We start from the raw sequence: 22,689 nt of genomic DNA, 5'->3' as shown, positions 1-22,689 counted from the left end.
ATATTTCAGTATGTCAGCTGCTTGAGAAAGAAAAACGAGAACATGCGTCACTGAAACGAACTTGGCAGATGGCTAATGATCAATTTCTAGAAGCACAGCGACTCCAGTTTATGGATATGCGACGAATGCAAAGTGTCCTCACAGCGGAACAACAACGTCAGATTGCTGAAATACAGCGCAGAGATGCAGAAAAATTAGAACAAGAAAGGCAATTAGCACATGTTGATAAATCAGAAGAAGGTGGGTGTAGTGAAGTTTGAAATTTTATCAGATGCTAATATTACACACTTGCATACGAAGGCACATGTTGTTTACATTATATATGTTTTTGGGAGTTCAAGGAATATAAATAATGTTTTTCAAATTATTGGTAATAATTCTGAGTTAAAGCATTGTGTTTAACTGTTTTATACGTGTGAGCGAAATAAGCTGAGTTATTGAGCTATAAGTAAAACGTGGATATTTCCTTAAGCTAAATGTTGGTAGAGCACCTATGCATAGCAGAACAGTGGTGGCCAAGACATCTTTGTAGGGTGAGCTAAAGTTGCGTGATTTTATCCAGTATAAAATTCCCGTTGCTTTTACAATCAGATTGTAAAAACAACGTTTTTACAATCTGATTTTTTTTGGTACAGTAACGCAATCATAAAGCATGTCACTGATGAATGGGTTATAACGTAATTCTGGTAGGTACTGTATAATGCAGGAGATTATATTAAATCTTTGTTGTCGTCTGTGTCTTTGTAAAAATTCACGATTATCTTGACAAATAATCTGCGACCACATTCGTTTTCCCAGGGATATACTTGATTTCAACATTAAACTCCTGTAGTTTCAGAGTCCATCGAATTATCCTCTGGTTCTTATCTCTCATATCGTCATAAGATGATGTGTTGTCCCAGTAACAGAAAATTCAAGTATTTTCTAAGAGAGAATACTGTGGCTAGTGCCTCCTCTATCACTGAGTAGTTTAGTTCAGAGGATGAAAGCTTTCTACTAATGAACACTATTGGTCTGAAATCTTCCCCATCCTGCTGTTCTAAGACTGAGGCAATGGTGTCATAGGAAGCATCAGCCAAGAGGTAGAATGTCCTTCCGAACCTAGGGTATGCAAGAACGGGTGACCTAGTCAAGGCAAGGTTTAGGGAGTTATAAGCACACTGCTGTTCTTCCCCCCCCCCCCCCCCAAGTAAACTTGACCCCCTTCTTTGTTAGCTTAATGATGGGTTCCATTAACTTGGAACAATCAGGAATGAACTTCCTATAGAAGTTAACCATTCCTATATACCTGCAAATCTATCTCACAGTTGTTGGGCCCTTGGCCTTTAGAATTGCAATAACATTATCTTGAGTGGGGACTATCCCAGCCTCACTGACAACGTGTCCTAAGTACTAGACTTCACCTAGGAAAAATTGACATTTAGAGCACTTTAAGGAGAGTCGTGCCTTGTTTAACCTATTCAGGACACTTAATAGAATTTCTTTGTGGCTTCTCAATTCTGAGGAGTAAATCAGGTCATCCTGGAAGCATATGACTCCCCTTCCCAACACATCTGATAGGATTGAATTCATTAGAGATTGGAAGCTCATGGTTGAGTTTCTTACTCCTTGAGGGAGTCGACAGAGCTGATACTTTTGCCATCTTGTAGTGAAGGCAAAGTATTTTCTGTCTTCCCTCCGAAGGGAAATTTGAAAATATTCTGAATTCAGATCCAGCTTTGAGAAGTACCTTGCTCCATCTAGACCTATTAACATTTCTTCAATTTTACATAAAGGAAAGTCAATAGGTTTGGTGACCTTATTCACCTCCCTCAGATCTAATACAAATCTTAAACTGCCATTGGGTTTTTCAACCAATATGAAAGGATCCATTGAGAGTTTGACTTCTCAGTGATGCCTGCCCTCTCATAGTCCTGTAGCTTCTCCATGTGTTTGATGGGAGTTTGATACTGCTTTACATAGACCGGGGAAGTAGACGTAATTTGGACTGCATGCTCAACTTTGTCAGTGCAGGACAATGAGGTGATCTCTTCGGTGAAGACCTTAGGAAAATTCTGAAATATCAAGGAGAAGAACTCCTCTATTTCGTTCCTTTCCTCCGCTGACTTTGTCCAACTGGCAGCATTCCATAACAATGTTTCTTTCCAGTTCAAGGGTCCCTCATCTGACTTCACTACTTCAATTTCTAGCGCTCACTCATCTCTTCTCTCCCTACTCTGAATTTGGGCTGGTATTCTATTCCACAGAGGGGTATTGTTCTTTTAGCAAAGTTGCATTAAAGTGGTATTTCTCCAAGAAATCGAGACCCAGTATGATTTGATCGATAGTATCTGTGACTTCGGGGTAACTGTGACTCCATGCCATGTTTCCCTGTAAGTCTATCACATGAACTGGCAGTTCATGTGATAGACTTACAGGGAAACATGGCATGGAGAGCTTTATATTTACTTTCATTGACGTGAGGAGCTCAGTCTTAGCAATCCCTGTTATTTTGATGGGCCTTGCCATTTCAATGATGTTATTCGAACTTATACCATCTAATTTCATAAATAGCGACTTAGGAATGATAGAAACGTGAGCTCCTGTGTCGAGCAAAACTTCACATGGGACATCCTCAACCAAGCCCTGCTCAATTGTTAGGGGCACCCTTCCTTTCATTTCTGCTAAAGCCACATTTTGCATCCTATAGGCTCTGTGCACGGTTGATTTGGATTGACAGTTCAGGGAGAGCCACCACAATCCTTAGTACACTAAGGATTGTGCGGGCTCTCGCTGAACTTAATCTACCGTTAACTCCTCTGTTGTTTTGAGTTCTATGCCTAGACCAGTTATCTCCTAATTTCCTTATTAGGGTGCCACTGGGCCACTTGTGATGCAACACATTCATTGTCTATCGCGTGATGCGAGTTCTCACCGTGCAGCCGATCACACGTTATCGCGTGGACAACGCTATCAAGTTTCTAAGCGGAATAGTATAGTGGCCACAACGAAACGGCGCGTAATATTTATATTGGCTACTAGGGAAGGGATCAACTTTCGTGGAATGGGGATGGCCGCCAGCCATTGTCTATTGTTTATGTTAGCCAGTGTGCACAGTGGCGGCATTCAGACAAGGCGACGATTTTGTTTAGTTATTCGTTGGTTTAGCGTGCTTGAAGTTTGGTTTTTATTTATTTTGAGTATTGTTTTGGTTTTTTTTTTAGTAAGTTCCCTATAAATGTTGATTTTTGATAATTATTTTTTTCTATTTATACGTTATTTTTAAAAATTCTATGTGATTATAAAAGACTGATAATTAAAGTTATAATTATTATATTTAAATGTTTTTTATTTGTAAAATATGTAACTTATTTGACCGAATTACATATCACGCGATATCGCGTAATAGATATTTAGAGTGCATAAATCCTATGTACATAATAATAAAAGCATATAAATAATATATTTAACTTATTTTGAGCACAATAAAAATTAAATAAAAAAAATTTGGCCACCACACGAAATTCCAATTTTCAGCTTGGCAATGAACGTGTTAACTCTCAAAATTTTAAGACTTCACAAAAATTTTTCCAAGTTATAACTGCCTGATTGTATACCAAAACCTGCTCACTTTAATTCACAATTTTGACTAATTAATTGCGTGAATTAAATCCTGTCGACTGCACCATTGTAAAATGTGAGAGATTATATTAAATCTTTGTGGTCACCTGCGTCTTTGTAAAAATTCACGATTATCTTATTCAAAACTTATCTTCAAAATTTCTATTTAATTTAACTTTACTTTAATAGTCGTATTCCCGAGCTCTTAATACATTGTTTGATTTAGGCTTTTAATTTTTAATCCTCTCATTCAACCTTTATCCTCCTTTTGTCTCAAGGCCACAAATAAAATTTTTCACATGCACAAAACCTTCAGAACTAAGAAATTGCCTCTGACTGAAGCCAATCTCTTTGTCTGAACAACTGGCGTTTTTCTGAATTGAATTCTGAAAATTTATTTGATTTCTGACTGCGCCATCAAAATTCGTGGATAGGAGTTGAATATCCTTCCAAAGAAAAACACTCAGCAAAACACAGAACCTTTCTCTGTTATTACTAAATCTAGCAACGCAAAATTTCTGTTCTACAGTCGTGGCTACTCAATATTCTAGGACACACAGATTCGATTTTTATGAACAGTGCATTGGTATGCAGGAATCAGGCAAATTATTTGACATGGAAAACAATTTATTCATACTTAATGAATGTACAAATGGGTTTATATTAAAATTACAAGCTATTTCAGGTTCTATACTTCAACAGCAACTCATGTTTGGAAATACAATTAATCCTCTTAACCCCTTAATGTACCAATTAAAAATCAGAATGCGTTCGTTTTTCTGCCAATTTTTTGGGCGAGGGTGATTTGCTGGATCAATTTCATCATTATTTTTCAAATAATGATGAATTTGTGCAAACGCAAACGAAATAGCCGATACATGCTGTTGGCAACTTTTCTCGGCCGAAAGGAATTAGGCACAAGATTATCTAGCGTCTATATTCGGTTGTCTTTATATGTGAAATCAAAATTCAAAATCAATTTTGGTGCAATAAACAAAAGACGTGTCACGGACGTCTTTGTATGTTAAGGGGTTAAGTAAACATTCTCTTAAAAACAACATGTCTATGGTATCTCTTTTTAACTAACACTTAGTCACACACAAAGCAATTTTACACATGCTAAACAGAATGCAAGCTTAGCAAAAAAAAATATTAAGCACATAATGTTTCACCTTAAACTAATGCTAGTTTTTCTCTCACACAATTGAACAAGATAGTTCAATGATTAGCTTAATGCCTACAGTCCTCAAGCACTATTATCAAAAGAGCTTTAGACAAATCACCGTCACAAATTCTGTCTCTAGTAGAAAACAATATATTAAATCTTACTTTGTAATAGTCGTCTAGTCCACTCTAATAGATTCTTGAAATAATTTTCTTCTGTTACTTTCCGATCTTGGCTACGTGCACGGGTACCTTTTTCTGGGATTGATCAGGTTATTTCTTATTTTTGCAAACATCAGGAAACTTGGCAGCATAAAAATCCAATAATAACTTTCCTCAGAAACAAACTCAAAATGAGTTATCTCACACTTCTGGCATCTATGGACTGGAACATAGGACTTCGACCTTAAATCGGTACAGCTTTCCTGAACCTGGATCCAGAACACAACAAAGAAGAACTTATTCTGCTATAAACATCGATACGGCCTCCCCTTCTACGTGGCTTTTCACCTGAAGACGATTCACCTCTACTAAGGCCTACGAAAATTCCCGTTGATGGCTACGAACCATCTCCGACGACAAATACCAAACTCTGTTGTGACCCTGCAACCTGTGACCTCCGTTGCCATAACTCCCATCGTAACTTATGTCATCGTACCCTTCTCGTAACTTATGTAATCCCCTTTTCAGCCGATGCCTCCCCCCTTTTATCTTGCTCACTTGACCTTGGGTTCTGCTACGTTTTTTATCCCTTGGGTATTTCCTGGGTCTCCACCCGCCACCTTTTTCCGTTGTTCTGTTAAGGCGGGAAACCCCCGTACATACTTGACCTTCACCATAGTAATTGCCTTAGGTCATAAATTAATCCGTCTGGAATATTTCTTTGTCTGGAACTTTCTTTTGTCACAATTTAATTTACTTAACTTTCTTTGTTCTTTACAAAATTTTGGCAGTTAGATTATTTAACAATTCACAAAAAAATTTCCATAGTACTAACATTAAAAAAATTGCTAATTAACCACAAGTAAATTGAATAGAATTTTGTTTTCCAGTAAAATCAGTTTATAAGGAATTTTTGTACAAAAATCCTTCTATACACGATTTTACAGTACCAATGACTTAACTAGTAATAAATTCAGTACGAGAGAGGATATGAAAAGATTGTTGGAAGAATTAAAAGTGAAGAGTGAGAAAGTAAAAATTGTTAGTATGTTACCTATAATTGTTAGTAGATATGATGGAAGTTATTTATGAAGAACAGGATGATGGCAAAGGATTCAATGCATAGGCTGTGCAAAAGGAATGGATGCGAGTTTTTGAATATGTGGATTAAGTTTGATGGGTGGTTGATACTTGAATGCACTTGCATCAAGAGTCTTGAAAGATTATTAATTGATATGAGACCTAACACAGAGATAAGGGAAACTGAATTCTGATGGAAGGAATTGAGAATCTGTGTAAGAGCGGCAATGCTAAGTAACTGTGTTAATGATAGGAATGATTGTTATTATTATGGAAATGGTTATGAAGGGGAGAATGATTGTGTTCGTCTGGTTCAGACCTATCAAACATGTAAAGATGTCTGCATAAGTAAGGAACAAGATAAGAACAGAGATCTGCAAGTTGTCTAACTGCGTCAAGCTGAACACAGACAAGAGCATGCAGGTAACTTATTATGTCTTGGCATGAATGCTAGGAGTATCAAAAACAAAAGCAGTAGAGTTTATTGGCTTGGTTAATATATTGGGTCCTCATATTGTAGGCATTAGTGAGACCTGGCTATAAGAAGCAGACATACTTACGTATTGAATGAAAAGGATACAGTATTTTTTAGGAAGGATAGACAGGATAGGAGAGGAGGAGGCATGCTGCTAATGATATTGGACTACTTGAATCCAGTTAGAGTTGAGATCTATGATGGTAGTAGTACTATTACTAATGGTATTTCATGTGGCAGCGAGTTTGAAGCCATCTAGTGTGAGGTAGAATCTAACAAGATCAATTATATAGCAGGATGTTGTTACAGACCTGGTGGATCAGTTACTAGTGATGAAGAAATGCATCACCAACTAGAGAAGATGATCACAAAAAGAGTAATCATCACAGAAGACTTTAATTATCTAAACATTGATTGGGTAGCCTGTGAAATCGCCTGAGAAAAATTAAACTGAATTTATTGAGCTGTTGCAAACAGCTCAATAAATTCCTCAAGCTGCATGTGACAGAAGGAACTCGAGGTCAAAGAGTATTAGATCTGATTATAGTGTCAAAGGGGGGGTTTCAGTTAAAGGCATAACAATTCTGTCTTTAGTTTGTGACAGTAAACATGTGGTACTCACTTGGGAAGTGAGTGGCTAAATTTATAAATATTCAATTAAAAAAATGTTACATGCTGTGACCTACAAAGCAGGAAATTTGACCACCTGAGGAGTATGCTGAGTTCTGTACCATGGTATCAGTTTTTGGATGAGAAGGATATCGACAGTGCATGAGAAGTGTTTAAAAAATACTTAAATGTGTCTCTAGAGTTCAAAGAATAAATAGAGTAGGAGTGAAATCTAATTAATCAAGAGATTCTTAAGAAAAAGATTATGTGGAAGGAATACTGTGTGGATAAGGGTGATATCAGCTATGATAATTATAAACAGCAGACCAGAAGAGTCACAAGTGTTGTGCAGAAAGCTAAGCCTGAGTAAAAATAACTGACTGCAAGTTAAACACTACCCCAAAGAATTCTATGGTTATGTTGCAAGTGAAAGAAAGAATGAATTTGAAAGAATAACTACTGAATGCAGATGGTATGCTGGTGACCGATGATGGAGTGATTGTTTAACTAATGAGCAGCTAGTTTGCTGAAAGCTATAAACCTGGTATATGTCATATTAAAGTAGATGCAAAATTGAACTCACCATTACCTCTTCACTGTACGAGAAAACTCGTGAATGAGGAGGAAGTACTAGAGCTGTTGCACAAACTGAATAAGAATTCTGCAATAAGAATTGATGGGATATCAGCACGGATGCTAAAACAGTGTTCAGCTGAATTGGCTATTCCCTTGACCAAGTTATATAATTTGAGTCTCAGAACAGAGAAGATTCTGCAAGAGTGGAAAGAATATATGATAATACCTTTTCACAAAGGTATTGCAAAGACCAGTGTATCCAGCTGTCGACCAATCAATATCTCAGGGGTGGTGGTGGTGGTGAAGAGTTTGGAAAAGTTGGTTATTGCTTGCATTCAAAAATGTGTTGACAGAGAATCTCTACTTTGCAATGAACAGCATGGGATTACTAAGGGAAGGTCATGTTTTAGCAGCTTGCTCACATTCTATAATGATGTTACCACTGAGTTAGACAAAGAGATTGGATACACCATGATACGTTTGAATTTTGCTAAGGCGTTTGGCAAAATACAGTCTGGAAGACAGTTGAATAAATTGGAGAATATGGGATTGGATTATAAAATATTATAATGTATTATATAGTATAAATATTATAAAGTATTAGTCTGAACGTTAATGACATTGGAAAGGATTTGACATTCAACATACAGTTAATTGCCAATGATGCAAAGAGTGCTAAGGTAATCAGGAGTGTTGTTGATATACAGTGCTTACAGAAGTATTTGAATAGTCTGAATTGTAAGCATCTAATTACATCAAGGTTGTTCTTCAGCCATCCTCTTTGATGCAATTAGATATCCAGTGTTGTATTATATTGGTGGGATTATGCTTGAAGAAACTGATGAAGCTAGGGATCTTGGAGTTTTAGTAGACAGGAAGTTGAAGTTCGTGGTTTATATAGCAAAAATTGTAAATACAACTCTGATAATAATTGCAATGCTGAAGTGAACCCTGCCATTTAGTTGTCAAGGTTCACTTGAAGGAGGAAAGATCACATGGCAGGATGGAAATAGGAAATGAAATTTATATACCTACTGAGAGAAAATTACTTAAAGCAGAATGTAACAGAAGGAACTCAGGTTACGAGAGTGTTGGTTCTATTCATAGGATCAGAAGACCTGTCCATAACTAAGGTGGCTATGTTGCCTCCAGTTGGGAAAGTAAGTGACCGTGTGGTCTTAACTTTGAAGGTGACAAACGTGGAAATTCCAGTTAAGAAGGGGTACATGTTGAACTACAAGGCAGTTGATTATGATACACTTAGAAGGCAGCTTGAAATAGTACCATGATATGAAACTCTGCAGAGAAAGGATGTTCACAGTGCATGGGTGATAGTCAAGGGAGGAAGCAATATCACAAGTATACCCAAGGTCAGTTGGGTAAATCGGGTAGGAGTTAGATGGATGAGTAGTATAAATAAGCATGAGCTGCAAAAAATGAATGTTTTGGAGGATATGTAAGAAGAAAGGCGATCTGCATGATAAAGAAGGCAAACTCGGATTATGAAAAGAAATTAGCTGAACAGGCTGAAGTAAATCCCAGAGTTTTTCGTTATGTGACAAGTAGGAGGAAGAATTACTATGGAAAGATAACTTTAATGAGTGCATATGGTAGAAAGGTAACATAGGCATATGAAATTGTTGAGCTACTGAGTGTCCATTTTGCAGGGATATATCATCTAAGTAAAGGTATTGTTATAGCAAAGGTGACAGGAACTGATGTGAAAACAGGTTGATGAATTGGAGGTACTTAAGATATTGCAGAATCTGAATGCAAATATAGCTATGGGATCAGATGGGATATCAGCTTGCATTTTAAGAGATCTTCAGGGGAAACTGTTGCTGCCTTTGACTAGTGTGGAAGTAGGGCAAAATATTCCCTTTGCATTAAGGAGGATCTAAGTCTGTGGAAGCAAATTATAGCCCAATCAGTATCTCAGTAGCGGTGGTAAAAGTATTGGAAAAGTTGGTCAAAAAGAGAATTCGAGAATGCCTTACTAGGCATGAATGACCCTTCACAAAAAGTTAGTGATCTACTAACTTTTTCATAATAGAGTGACAGCTGAGTTGGATAAAGGGGATGGCTACACATTGACACTTCTGGATTTTCAAAGGCATTTGACAGGCTACCACATGGAACTTTATAATGCAAACTGCAACAAATATGGATGGATATGAAACTGGTAATATGGATAAAATGGTGGTTGTTGAACAAATATCAAAAAGTTCTATACGGAGAAGGAGAAGCCAGGTAACTAGTGGTGTGCCACAGAGCTCTGTGTTTGGACCACTGCTGTTTAATTTGTACATAAATGATGGTAAATAATTTGAAGGAAGATATTCAGCTGTTTTCTGATGATAAAAAGTTGGATAGGGTAGTAGTTAATCATGGTGATGTACAGAGCTTATGGGATGATTTGAATAGGCTGACAGTATGGGTAAAACATAATGATGTCAATTTAATGTGGAAAAGTGTCAGGTTATACATTTTGGGCTAAATCAATTACAAACTGTGTACCACATTGATGGAACTGTACTCCAGGAAATTGATGAAGCCAGGAATTTGGGGATAGTGGTAGATAGAGAGTTGAATTTTAGAGTGCCTATTGCTAAAGTAGCTGAGGTAGCTCACAGGATTACTTGGTTATTGAAGTACACACCAACTAGCAGATACAAGGAAGTTATCATTCCTCTTTATATAGCCCTGACGTGACCACATCTGGATTACTGTGTGCCCGAGTTTTTTTTTTTTTTTTTTTTTTTTTTCCGAAGATGAGGAAGTGGTGGAGAGAATTCAGTGGCAAGTACCAAGATGGTGAGTGGTCTGAGGAATGCTCCTTTTGAGGATAGCTTGAGAGTTTGTGGATTGCAAAATTTGGTTGATAGGCAAAAAAAGAAAGGGGGGAGATGATGGAGACATTTACTTTACTTAAAGGATTTTATAGGATTGATGCAGGGGAAATGTTTTAACATTTGGCTAGAGAAAGCAGATCAAGAGATCGTTCTGGGAAGTTGGGTAAGAGTGTGGCTAGTAAGGGCTTGAGAACTAGATTTTTTGTTTAGAGAATGGTGAATGAATAGAATGGGTTGGCTGAGTCAATTGTAAGTGCTTGTGTCTGTTAATTGTTTCAAGGAGAGGTATGATGATTATATAAAAGAGACCAAAAAACAAATGTGATGTAAAATAACCGACATTGGGTTTTATTAGAGCATAGTAGGACAGGTGATTATACTTATTAGTTTTGCCACATATTCTAGTGGCTTCTTCTGGATTACAAAGAACAAAAAGGAATACAATAAAAGGATAAATGTGAACCATTTTATATAACTCTCCTACATCTTCCGTTATTTAGTTATGTAATGATTCGTGTTTACTCATTTATTTTGTTCTTTGTAACCCAGAAGAACCCACTAGAATATGTGGCAAAACTAGTCAGTATAATTATTTTACTATTACATTCTAATAAATCCCAGTGTCAGTTATTTTACATTAGGTATTATTATTATTATTTCGGGCTACTCCAGGGAGTCCTTAGACTCATCAAGGGAGGCCCTGAACACCATGTCCACACAACTATTCGACATTCTCACAGTATCTATCATACCTTGCCTTGAACTCGCTCACTGTCATAGCACCCACAACAGACTCTGGCAGCTTATTCCACTCATTTACCACGCTAAAAGTAAAGAACCCAGTTCTAACACCCTGCTAACCACACTCTTGCCCAGCTTCCATAGGTGTCCCCTAGTATCTCCCACCACCAGATCTCAAAAATATCCTCTGAATTAATCCTATAGAATCCTTTTAGCAATTTAAATGTCTCAATCATATCTCCCCTTTTCTGCCTATCAACTAGTTTCTGCAACCCACAAATCTTCAACCTGTTCTCATATGGTTCATTCCATAGACCTGCTATCATCTTAGTCACTCGCCTCTGGATCCTCTCCACCTCCTCCCCATCAAGAAGGAACCGAAGTGACCAAATCTGGGCACAGTAGTCGAGATGAGGTCTTATCAGGGCTCAGTACAGAGGTACAATAACTTGCTTGTCTCTGCTCGTCAAGGTATTTTTCAACAACCAAGTGAGTTGATGAGCTGATTTAGCTACTTTTGCAATGTGCCCCCTAAACTTCATCTCCCTATCCACCAACACTCCCAAGTCCCTGGCCTCCTCAATCTCCTGGAGTACAGTTCCACCAATGTGGTATACTGCTGCCAATCTTTTCACCCCAAAATGCATAACCTTACATTTTGTCACATTAAATTCACATCCATTCTCCTTAGCCCAGAACTCCAATCTATCTAAGTCATCCTGCAAGACTTTGACATCTTCTACATTCACTATCGCCCTACCCAACTTTGCGTCATCAGCGAAGCGAACAAATGAACTGTTCCACTTAGATCCTTCCCTATATCGTTAATGAACAGATTAAACAGCAGTGGTCCAAGAACAGAACCCTGCGGCACACCACTGGTCACAGGCCATCTTTTGGACTCTACTCCTGAATAAACTACTCTTTGATATCGCTCCATCAACTACCCACCTACCCATCTCACCAACCCTATATCCATTCCCATATGTTGTAGTTTACGGATTAGAATTCCATGTGGTATCCTGTCAAACGCTTTTGTTAGGTCCATCAGTATCGCTGTAAACCCATTTCCCTTATCCAGTTCTGCCGTCACCTTGTTATAAAACTTGAGCAAGTTACTGAGGCATGATCTACCCTTCACAAAGCCATGCTGTCCCCTGTACAGTATCTCATTTTCATCAATCCATTCCTCTATTTTTCCCTTGACTACTTTCTCCAAGACCTTGACAACGACTCCTAATATGCTGATTGGTCGGTAATTTGCAACAGTAGTCTTGGATCCTCCTTTATGCAGTGAAACTATTTTCCCCTCTTTCCACGTCTTCGGGACTAAACTAGACCCGAGACTCAGATTAAACAACATGGTCAAGGGCACTGATAATTCCTTAGCCGCTTCACGCAAGACCCGTGCCGGTATACCATCCAATCCCACAGATGTAGTCACATTAAGGTTCTGTAATAGACTATTCACCTCCACTTCATTCATCACAATTCCCGTATAACCTAATGGTTCCTTTATTTTTCAATGTCACCACCTGGATGATATACTTTTGCAAAGTTCACGCTCAGTAACTCCACTATATCGACTGGTTCAGTGACCTCCTTACCATCATCATTCCTTAAAATCATTTTGCCATGTACAGTTTTTTCTTGCTTGCAGCATATTGAAAAAACTGTTTGGGATTCTCTTTTGCTTCTATAGCTAGTTTCCTTTCATAATCGGCTTTTGCTGTTTTTACCACACTCGTTATCCTTCTGGCCTGCACTTTATACTGTTCGTGTGCCTGCAGGTCACCCCTTTCTTTAAATTCCCTCCACAGTTGTTTCTTTTTTTTGCAGCTCAAGCTTAATGGTGTTATTCATCCATTTAACCCCTACTTTTTTTACTATTCGGAACCTAGGTATACAATCAGCCATAACCTTCCGTAAATGCTCCTTGACCACTTCCCATGCTCTATCGACATCCAGCCCTTGCAGTTGTACATGCCATGGCACTGATCCAAGCAATCTCCTAAGCTTGTCAAACTTGCCAGCACGGTAATTCTACATATACCCTGTCTTAATCAAAAATTCCACACCTTTAGCTACCTCCCAAATCAAGACCTTATGATCACTCTCACCAATAGGTGGCAACATAGTCATATTCATTACAGTCAAATTGTGAGATGCTATTACCAGGTCAAGCACTCTCACACCCCTAGTATTTTCCATTACATGCTGTCTCATATAGTTATCCTTTAATAATTGAATAAAATCCATTTCCTTCCTCACATGTGTCCTCTCCTCCTTCCAATCAATGTTACCATAGTTGAACTCCCCCATAATAATTACCCTCCTTCCACTCATTTCACCAATTTGTTTATGCATACTATCTCCACCATCTATTCCATCACCTGGTCTATAGCAGCACCCAACTGTATATTTTATTCTGCCAGTCTCAATCTCACACCAAATAGCCTCAAATGAGCTACTTTCACTATCCTGCAATACAACTTCAATTCTCCTTGGCTGCAGTTCATCAGCTATCATCAATAACACTCCTCCTCCCATTTTATTCTCTCTGTCCCTCCTAAACACACTATAACCTACACATTCTATCCCACTAACTATATCATCTTCCATCAGCCATGTTTCACTAATGCCAATAACTTGTGGCCAGGAAGAGCCAATCAAGGCTAAAAATTCTTCCTTCTTGTTCCAAATACTCCTGGCATTAGTATACATGAAATGCAGTGATCCCTTTGTCCCACCCCTATCTTGATGCGTTATTCTAAATGTCCCATTCCCATTTTTTGTCCTTAGTGCTGGCTCAGGTACATTATATACATTTTTACACTCAACTGTCTCACTGAAGTTTGCATATCCACTCCCCCCCCCCCCCTTGGTAGTTCTAGTTTCCCTGGTTCTGCACATCCATTTTCACTTCATTCAGCAACACTTTTTCCAGTCTCCGCACACCAAGTCCATTCAAATGCAGGCCATCCATCTTGTATAATTCCTTTCGCCCATCAGACTCATTCCACACGTCCACGAATTCCACACCACACCGTCTGCATAACCTGCGCATAATGTCATTTGCGATTATGGCCCTCCTTCCAAACTCCTCTCTGTCATACCGTGGCAACAGACTCGCCATTTTAACTCTGTCACTCTTTTCTTTCACTACCTTTAACAATACTTTCAAGTCCTCTCTCATAAAAAATTTATCACCTTTCAATTCATTCGTACCCACCACAATTATTAATTCTTTCACCCTCTGGTTTTGCACTCTAATACTCTCACTTACATCCTTAAATTTCGCACCCGGTAAGTACGATTTAGTTACACTCCCATCTATCACTCCTCTTAATAACAAGTCACCATACAACACTCTTTCCTTCATTTCAGAAACTCTCCCACTGTTACGCTGTTTATTTATGTTAGCCGAATCACTCTGGAAAGAGTTTTGCAGGTGCTCTAATTGCCACTGCGCATTTTGTATCACTGTGCACAACCTAGCGATCTCACTTCCTACAAATAATTCCTCATTTTTTTTATCATTCAAACCATTTTCTCTTTCTGTATAGTTGCTCTCACTCTTTCTTAGATCAGCGCTCTCATTGCCATCTTGTACATCGCCATTCCCTATCAAGCCACTATTTTCACTCTCATTCTGGCTTTCTTCAACCATAACTGTCTCACAACCTGACACATACTTCAACTCCTCACTTTGCTTACACTTTCTGCACATTCTCCCACCACTATCACTTTCAATCCAAACTCCAGCCTCATTCAGGAATGCATACATTCCACACACATCACATTGGACAAATTCTCTCACATTATAGTTTTTTTTGAACAATGGCGTCGTATTTTTGGACGCCATTATCTTATGTCACATTGGCGCCATATTCAAATCTATGAAACGTTTCGTTAAATACTGAATTAAATGACGGAATTCACACCAAAATCACACAGACACAACAAACTACCAAAATTAGACAATATTACATTATGATGTTAACCTATATTCTAATTTTAATTCAAAATTATACTTAGCTTTCGGGAGCTCCCTGAATATACATCCGACCGTCTGGCCCTTTAGCGGCCACCCTATGATAGACATAATGTGATATGTATGATAGCTAACCATGGCTATCCACATAACCATGTATGATATGACAGCTAACACTGGCCGAGTGGTTAGCGTATCTGCTCTCCAGCCAAAAGACTGTGGGTTCGAATCCTGCCGTGGGCATGGATATTTGTGAATGTCTGTGAAAATACTAGTGGTGGTAGTTGGTGTAGATGAAGGTAGTTGCGGTTGATGGAGACTGAAAGTTGTAGAGTAGGTGCCCTCCCTCGATGAGTCTTTGGACTACCTGGAGGTGTTATAATAATAATAGATATTGTTCAGATGGTTTTGGTCTCCCAAAATGAATCTTGGGACTCCATGGAGCTGTCCGTGCACTAATATAATTCTTATATCAAATAATGTCATTATGATATTACATAGTGGATTGCTCTAAAATATTTAGTAATAGCAATATGCAAGAACAATATCCTTGATATATAGAAATATACTATGTTGACAAAAGTATTTGGACGCCTTATGTGCCATGCAAATATTCAGGGGATGTCTATGTAAGTCTGGTAATAAAAGGTGGGATGTGCTGCATGTTTTGCGCTGTACTTGATGTCAAGATGCCTTGTTTAGCTGAACTGGCAAACTTCAACATGGGATGGTAGTTGAGTGTCACATCAGTGGTCTTTCTGTCTGTGACATTGCTGCCCTTCTCAGTATATCAAAATCCACTGTTGCTTATATCGTTGATATATGGAAAATTGATGCTACCACAGCAGGAAAACACTCTGGGAAGCCACCGACACTCACAGACATGCATCACCAAGATTTGAATAGCTCTGTCTCAAAATGTTTGAGCATCCCACACGTCATCAGTGGTGGACCTCTCAATCAACCTGGAATATGCTTCAGGAACATCTGTCAGCACTAGAATTGTCTGCAGAAAGTTGCATGCTTTACGTTACCATTAGAGCTACTATGAACAAGCCACACATCATCCCTCTCAATGGCAAATGACGTTTGGACTGGTGACTTTCATGCCGTTTCTGGATCATAGATGATTGGGAAAAGGGTTTTGTGTAGTGACAAATCGGGTTTCCAAATGTTTGACTCTGATCTTATTTGGATCTGGAGATTACTTAGGGAACAGTTCCGTTCCAGATGACTGCATCATTTCAACTGTCAAGTTTGGTGGAGACTTGGTAATGGTATGGTGGTGTTTCAGTTGGATGAGGCTTGGTCCATTGGTGGACATGCCCAAAACCATGACATCTGATGACTACTTGAACAACTTCATGCTTCCAATGCTGTGGAAGTACTTTGCAGTGCAGTGCTCCATGCCATACTTCACTGCATGTCTGAGACTGGTTTCCAGAAAATAATGTTGATGTGTAGGACTGGTCAGCTCAGAGTCCAGATCTCAACCCTATTGAACATGTTTGGTAAGAATTAGAACACCGAATTTTCTCTAGACAGCAGCAGCAATTAGGGTAGCGTTGCATGAGGAAGGGAAGAATATTCCTGTTGTGACATATCAGAAATTGGTAGTTGCTCATTCTAGCCAAAGTTGGTCTCAATCAGTACTAGAAATGCAATTAAAATGCATTTTTTTGACCACAACTAGGTGTCCAAATACTTTTGTCTACATAGTATATATGAATTGTCATGAGTACAATTTTTCTGCACACTTATGAAATTACATTTACTGGTTCAAATTTATTCATGATGCTACTGTGAATATTTAGTGTTTATTTTTATATAGAAAGGATATTCATAGATATTATCTTAATATTTAATCCTACCATAGAGATGATCTCTGTTTCTAACAATTATTTTTAATTTATTTCCGAGTGTACCTATATATGCACAAGGGTTCACTCCGATTGGTGCAATGATCTCCACTCTTTCTTTCAGAATCCAAATAATCACTGACTCAAGACCAAAATACAAAATAAACACATTTAATATAACAAAAACAATATATATACACTTCAAACAAATATTACATAACTAACTACAAAATTAATTCGATCCAAGGCCTTTTAAAAATAAACTTACACTTAAGACTAGACTAAACACTTTGTTTACACAATCACAAAATGTTCATAGCCAGTTTCTTTCTCTGTCAAGGCCCTTTTCAGAAGATATTTAACTCTATTCTTCATTTTTACAGGATCCTTTCTCATCACTTATGTAGCACACATTAATTCTTCCGAATTTAATTCGGTCTCTTTTCTTCAGTAGAAATAATAGTTAGATCTGATGTCCTTAATATAGATGAAACTTCCTAATCAGAGTTTTCTCGAACGTTCCTTTAGAACGTAAATAGCAAATTCTTCTTTTATTCACTAAATGCTTATTGACAGTCGTAACTCTTCCAATTAAAGGAAAAAAAAACTTACAGTTCTACGATTTCCTTTTCGGAATCTCCTATAAATCTTTCAATTAGTGTTTCCTCCAATATTCCATTTAAAACGCATATAGCAATATTTTCTTTTATTTATCCACATACTTATTCCACATTAAAACTTAATAGTTCCACGATTCCTTTTTTGGAATATACTAATAATTTTCTTCTGACTTTCACATAAAAAAAAAAATCAAGTTCCTCTGAACCTAAATATCTGCCAGCCTATGTTCTAAATTCCTTCCGAACGCTCTCCTGTTTACTCTCTAGTTGCTTCGATACCAAACTTGTCAGTTGTCAATTACGCATCAAACTTCTCGGCGAGCATGCGCACTCCATGAAACTGGTAAGCAAGAAGTTAGGTATAAATAATGACTGACATGTTGTCTCCTTTAGCGACAAGAGAGAATGTTTTCATAAAAACACAAAACTTAATATTTTAAATTACAATAAAATTATTGTAAGTAATACAAATATCAAATCTGGTAAGTACATCAATTTTTTAACTTTTTTTTCATATCACTTTTGATAAAACAATTTTCATAATGGGCACATCACAAGTGACGACAATGCGTGTTATGAAATTAAAACTAATAAACATTTTAACATAAACAATTCGTGAAAATATTCAGAATTTTAAATTATGATTATTTTTACACTACTACTACAGTTTAACTCTATTAGAGCATCATTACTCAAAATAGCAATTCTATTCTAAAGGGAAAAAACCACTATTACAAACTATTCCTTTGCTTCCTATACAGTAATCAATCATTTATCCTCTTACATTTGGAAATCAAAGTTCAAAGATTTCAAGATTTGTTACCTAGAAGGAATGCTGCATTCACTGCAGTTGTTTCATATTATTGTTAAATTAAATTATAGTCACTGAAACATTTACTTGGTTTCATTAGTTTAAAAAGTAATAAGCAATGACATTTTGAACATAATGGCTTGCTCACAAAGCAGAATAGAAACTTCTTGACATTATTGCACTTTGATGATCGCAAGGGATATACATTTAGTCACAACAAACTGCAAAAACTTTAGCTTTACATACTGTATTAAGAAATTTTTCACAAAGTTGATTTCTTGAACTGCTTGTTACTTACTTCCTTTCATCCAAATGAAGAAATATAAACCTTGAAAAAAAATTGAAAGAAATTTTTTTCTTTCTAAAATTTTAGTAAAAAATACAGCATAATATATTACAGTCAATAAATCGAGATTGGATATGAAAATTTCATTACTCATCCATTAGCTTCTAGGAAGAGAAATTTGAAAATGAGTAAAATGATAAATTAGAGCTAATAAAAATAGGCTTATCCACAATCTCAATTTGAATAACTCTTTTAATACAAACAAACAAAAAAATTAGTTTTTTCTGTGACTGCAGGAAGGATACTTTTTTAGCACTTTTTTCCCCTCCATCATAACATCAAATAAATTGAATTATTTGCTTTATTTATTTATTTATTTTTACTCCAAATCTTATTTCCACTTTCATAAACTGTGCTATATCATTTGCAATTGGAAAAAAATAAATTTCTTTTCCTTCAAAACATTTATTCCTTTCTCTGCAACATCTTCATTATATACTGCACAACTTGTATGGGTGTATATAATGCAGTATATAATGATTAGTTTCTGATGTTTCTTGTAATGTGGTAAGTTGAAACACTATTGATAATTAATATTTAAGATTGTATGTTGACTCTATATAATAATAATTTTAAATGACATCTAAGTTATTATTATTAAGAGACCTCAAGAAGTCAGGAACTCATCAAGGGAAGCCATACTATATATTCTTTTAGATATTTTTCCTTTTTAAATGAGAATTTTTGATTTAAAAATCACTTATACAAAATTCTTTTTTGAGTTGAAAATTGACCCATTCTCTTAACATTCAGATTTATGTTCTTACAGCCAAAACTGTTTTATTTTTGATATTATCATTTATTACCAATCAGGCTGGTTGGCCGAGTGATTAGTGTATCCGCTCTCCATCCAAAAGGCTGTGAGTTCGAATCCTACTGTGGGCATGGAGGTTTGTGATTGTATGTGAAAATAATAGTGGCGGTGGTGGCAGTATATGGCATTGATGTAGTTGCAGTTTGTTGTAGTTGGTGGATTGAGTAGTGTATCTACTCTACAACTATGTTTCCATAGTTGTAGAGTAGATATCCTCCCTCAATGAGTCTTTGGACTCCCTAGAGGTGTCATGTAATAATAATAATAATTATTATTATTATCATACTTTTAAGTAAAATATATGTTTAAATCTGTTGTTTAGAATCTGGAAGATTGTCTCCATTACCACGATTGTCTCCTTCCAAACTAATCATGCGCCGGTCTCTTTCTCCAATGGTACATCGAAGATTACATTCATCTGATGGAAAATCAATGGATCAATTAGATTCTGATGTTTCTTGTAATGTGGTAAGTTGAAACACTATTGATAATTAATATTTAAGATTGTATGTTGACTCTGTATAATAATAATTTTAAATGACATCTAAGTTATTATTATTAAGAGACCTCAAGAAGTCAGGTCTATTTGCACGAGCTGTCATACCTGTTCTTGAATTCATTCAGCTATTTGCACATAGCATCCAGTTGCAGTTCATTCCAATCATGCACTTCTCTATGAGACAAAAATCTAGCCCTAACCCATTTTTTGACAGCATTCATTCTCAACTTCCATGGATGCCCTTGTGTCCTTTCCCTACCCTCCATAAAATGAAAAATTCCATTTACTAAAATTCTTTATAATCCTTTCAGCAGTTTGTATGTCTCAGCCATGTCAACTTTCTTTCTCCTGTTTGCTAATAGTGTCTGCAGTCCACAAATTCTGAATCTGTCTTCATAATCTGTATTCCACATCTTGATATCATTTTTGACACACTCCTTTGCACTGTATCAGAATCACCACAGAAACCAGATCAGACCTGTGCATAATAGTCCAAGTGAGATCTTGTAAACATCCAGGCCTTGTAAAGAGGCGAAATGACTTCCTTATCTTTATATGTCAAGATTCGTTTCAGCATTGCCATTGTTTTCTGAGTTGTATTTACAATTTTTGCTGTATGACCCTTGAACTTCAACTTCCTGTCTACTAAAGCTCCGATCCATAGCCTCATCTGTTTCTTCAAGCATAATCCCAGCAATATAATACGACGTTGGATATCTAATCACGTCAAAGTGCATGTCTTAAAATTCACTAACATTAAAATGACAGCCATTTTCACATGCTCATAAATCCAGCCTATTCAGATCATTGTATAAGTACTGTATGACAGCAGCAATTCTGATTGCCCTACCTATTTGTGCATCATCAGCAAATAGCTGTATGTCACATGCCAAATTATTCCCAATGTCATTAATGTACAGATTGAATAACAATGGACCAAGGAATGGATCCTTGAGGCACACCATTACCTTGAATCTTGCAGATTCACACCCCTCATATACTACATTTTTTATATCTGTCAGTCTACAATCCTCTTTTCCATGCCCAATATTTTATAATTCAATCCCATATTCTTCAATTTCTGCAACAGTATTCCATGCTGTATTCTGTCAAGATCTTAGCAAAAACCAAGTATCATGGTGCATTTATTACCCTTGTCTAACTCAGCAGTTACATTATTATAGAATGTCAGTAAGTTGCTAAAACATGACCTTCCCTTAGTCAATCCCATTTCTGAATGCAAACCCTAAACAACTTTTCCAAAATCTTCACCACCACTCCTGAGATACTGACTGGTTGATAGCTGGATACATTGGTCTATGCATCACCCTTGTTCAATGGAATTACCATGCATTCTTTCCACTCCTGTGGAATCTTCCCTGTTGTATGACTCAAATTATATAGCATGGTCAAGGGAATAGCCAGTTCACCTGAACACTCTTTTAACATTTGTGCTGATATCCCATCAGTTTCTATTGCAGAATTCTTATTTAGTTTGTGCAACAGCTCTAGTATTTCTTCATTCACGAGTTTCCTCTTATGGTGAAGAGGTAATAGTGAGTCAATTTTGCATATACCAGGTTGATAACTTTTAGCAAAATAGCTGCTCATTAGTTGAACAATCACTTCTTCATCAGTCACCTGCATACCATCTGCATTCAGTAGAGTTATTCTTTCAAATTCATTCATTCTTTTACTTGCAGCATAACAATAGAATTCTTTTGGGTTGTCTTTAACTTGCAGATTGAATTTTTTTTTAAAACTTGAATTAGCTTTCTGTACAACACTTGCGACTATTCTGGCTTGCTGCTTATAATTATTGTAACTGACATCATCCTTATGCATACAATATTCCTTCCACGTCACCTTTTTCACGCAAATCTCTTATTTAATTAGATTTCACTCCTACTGTATTTATTCTTCAAACTTTAGGGACACATGATATGATATCATATAAGTATTTTTTTAAATACTTTCCACGTATTTTTAATATCCTTCCCATCCACTAACCGATACTGTGGCACAGAACTCAACATAGCCTTTAAGTTGCATTTAACATTTATTATTCAAGTGTTATACTCATTAATAAAGAAAAGATAAATGGAAGATGTGTGGAGTACTTATCAGATCTCTATGATGATGATGGTAGTATGTTAGATGATTCACGACACCTTAAGTTAAATATAACAACAGATACCACTCTACCCACAAGAAAGGAGGTAGAACATGTAATTAAGAATCTTCCTAATAATGAATCCCCTGGGTGTGATAATATTTTGGCTGAACCGCTGAAAGCTTTGACTGGCAATAGTAACTATTTAGTGGAATCCATTCAGGACATCTATAAAACAATACAATTACCTGAAATTTTTACAACATCTATCTGCATACCAATTCCAAAAAAACATAATACACAAAATTGCGAGGATTACAGAACTGTGAGCCTAATATCCCATGCATCTAAAATTATTTTAATTTTAACCATCG

General features: G+C 36.8%; 1 protein-coding gene across 3 annotated transcripts in view; it reads left to right on the top strand.

Annotated features, from left to right (window-relative positions):
* LOC150102033 (rab GTPase-binding effector protein 1-like) overlaps positions 1-22,689 on the top strand; it is a 555,334-nt gene that overhangs the window by 285,427 nt on the left and 247,218 nt on the right. For all 3 annotated transcript variants that reach the window (XR_016549014.1, XM_090400151.1, XM_090400153.1), the window contains 2 exons: positions 10-240; positions 20,026-20,171. Coding sequence is in view for 2 of the 3 variants with exons in the window: in XM_090400151.1 (XP_090256277.1) it covers positions 10-240; positions 20,026-20,171 (377 nt within the window). In the remaining variant the exon portion in view is untranslated. The remainder of the gene's footprint in view (positions 1-9; positions 241-20,025; positions 20,172-22,689) is intronic.

The sequence above is a fragment of the Typopeltis vanoorti genome, chromosome 11 (assembly GCF_054136105.1).
Source record: "Typopeltis vanoorti isolate ZY-2024b chromosome 11, IOZ_Tvanoo_1.0, whole genome shotgun sequence".
Taxonomy (NCBI): domain Eukaryota; kingdom Metazoa; phylum Arthropoda; class Arachnida; order Uropygi; family Thelyphonidae; genus Typopeltis; species Typopeltis vanoorti.
Note: the sequence above shows the minus strand (reverse complement) of the source record. Positions and strands in the feature narration are given on the sequence as shown.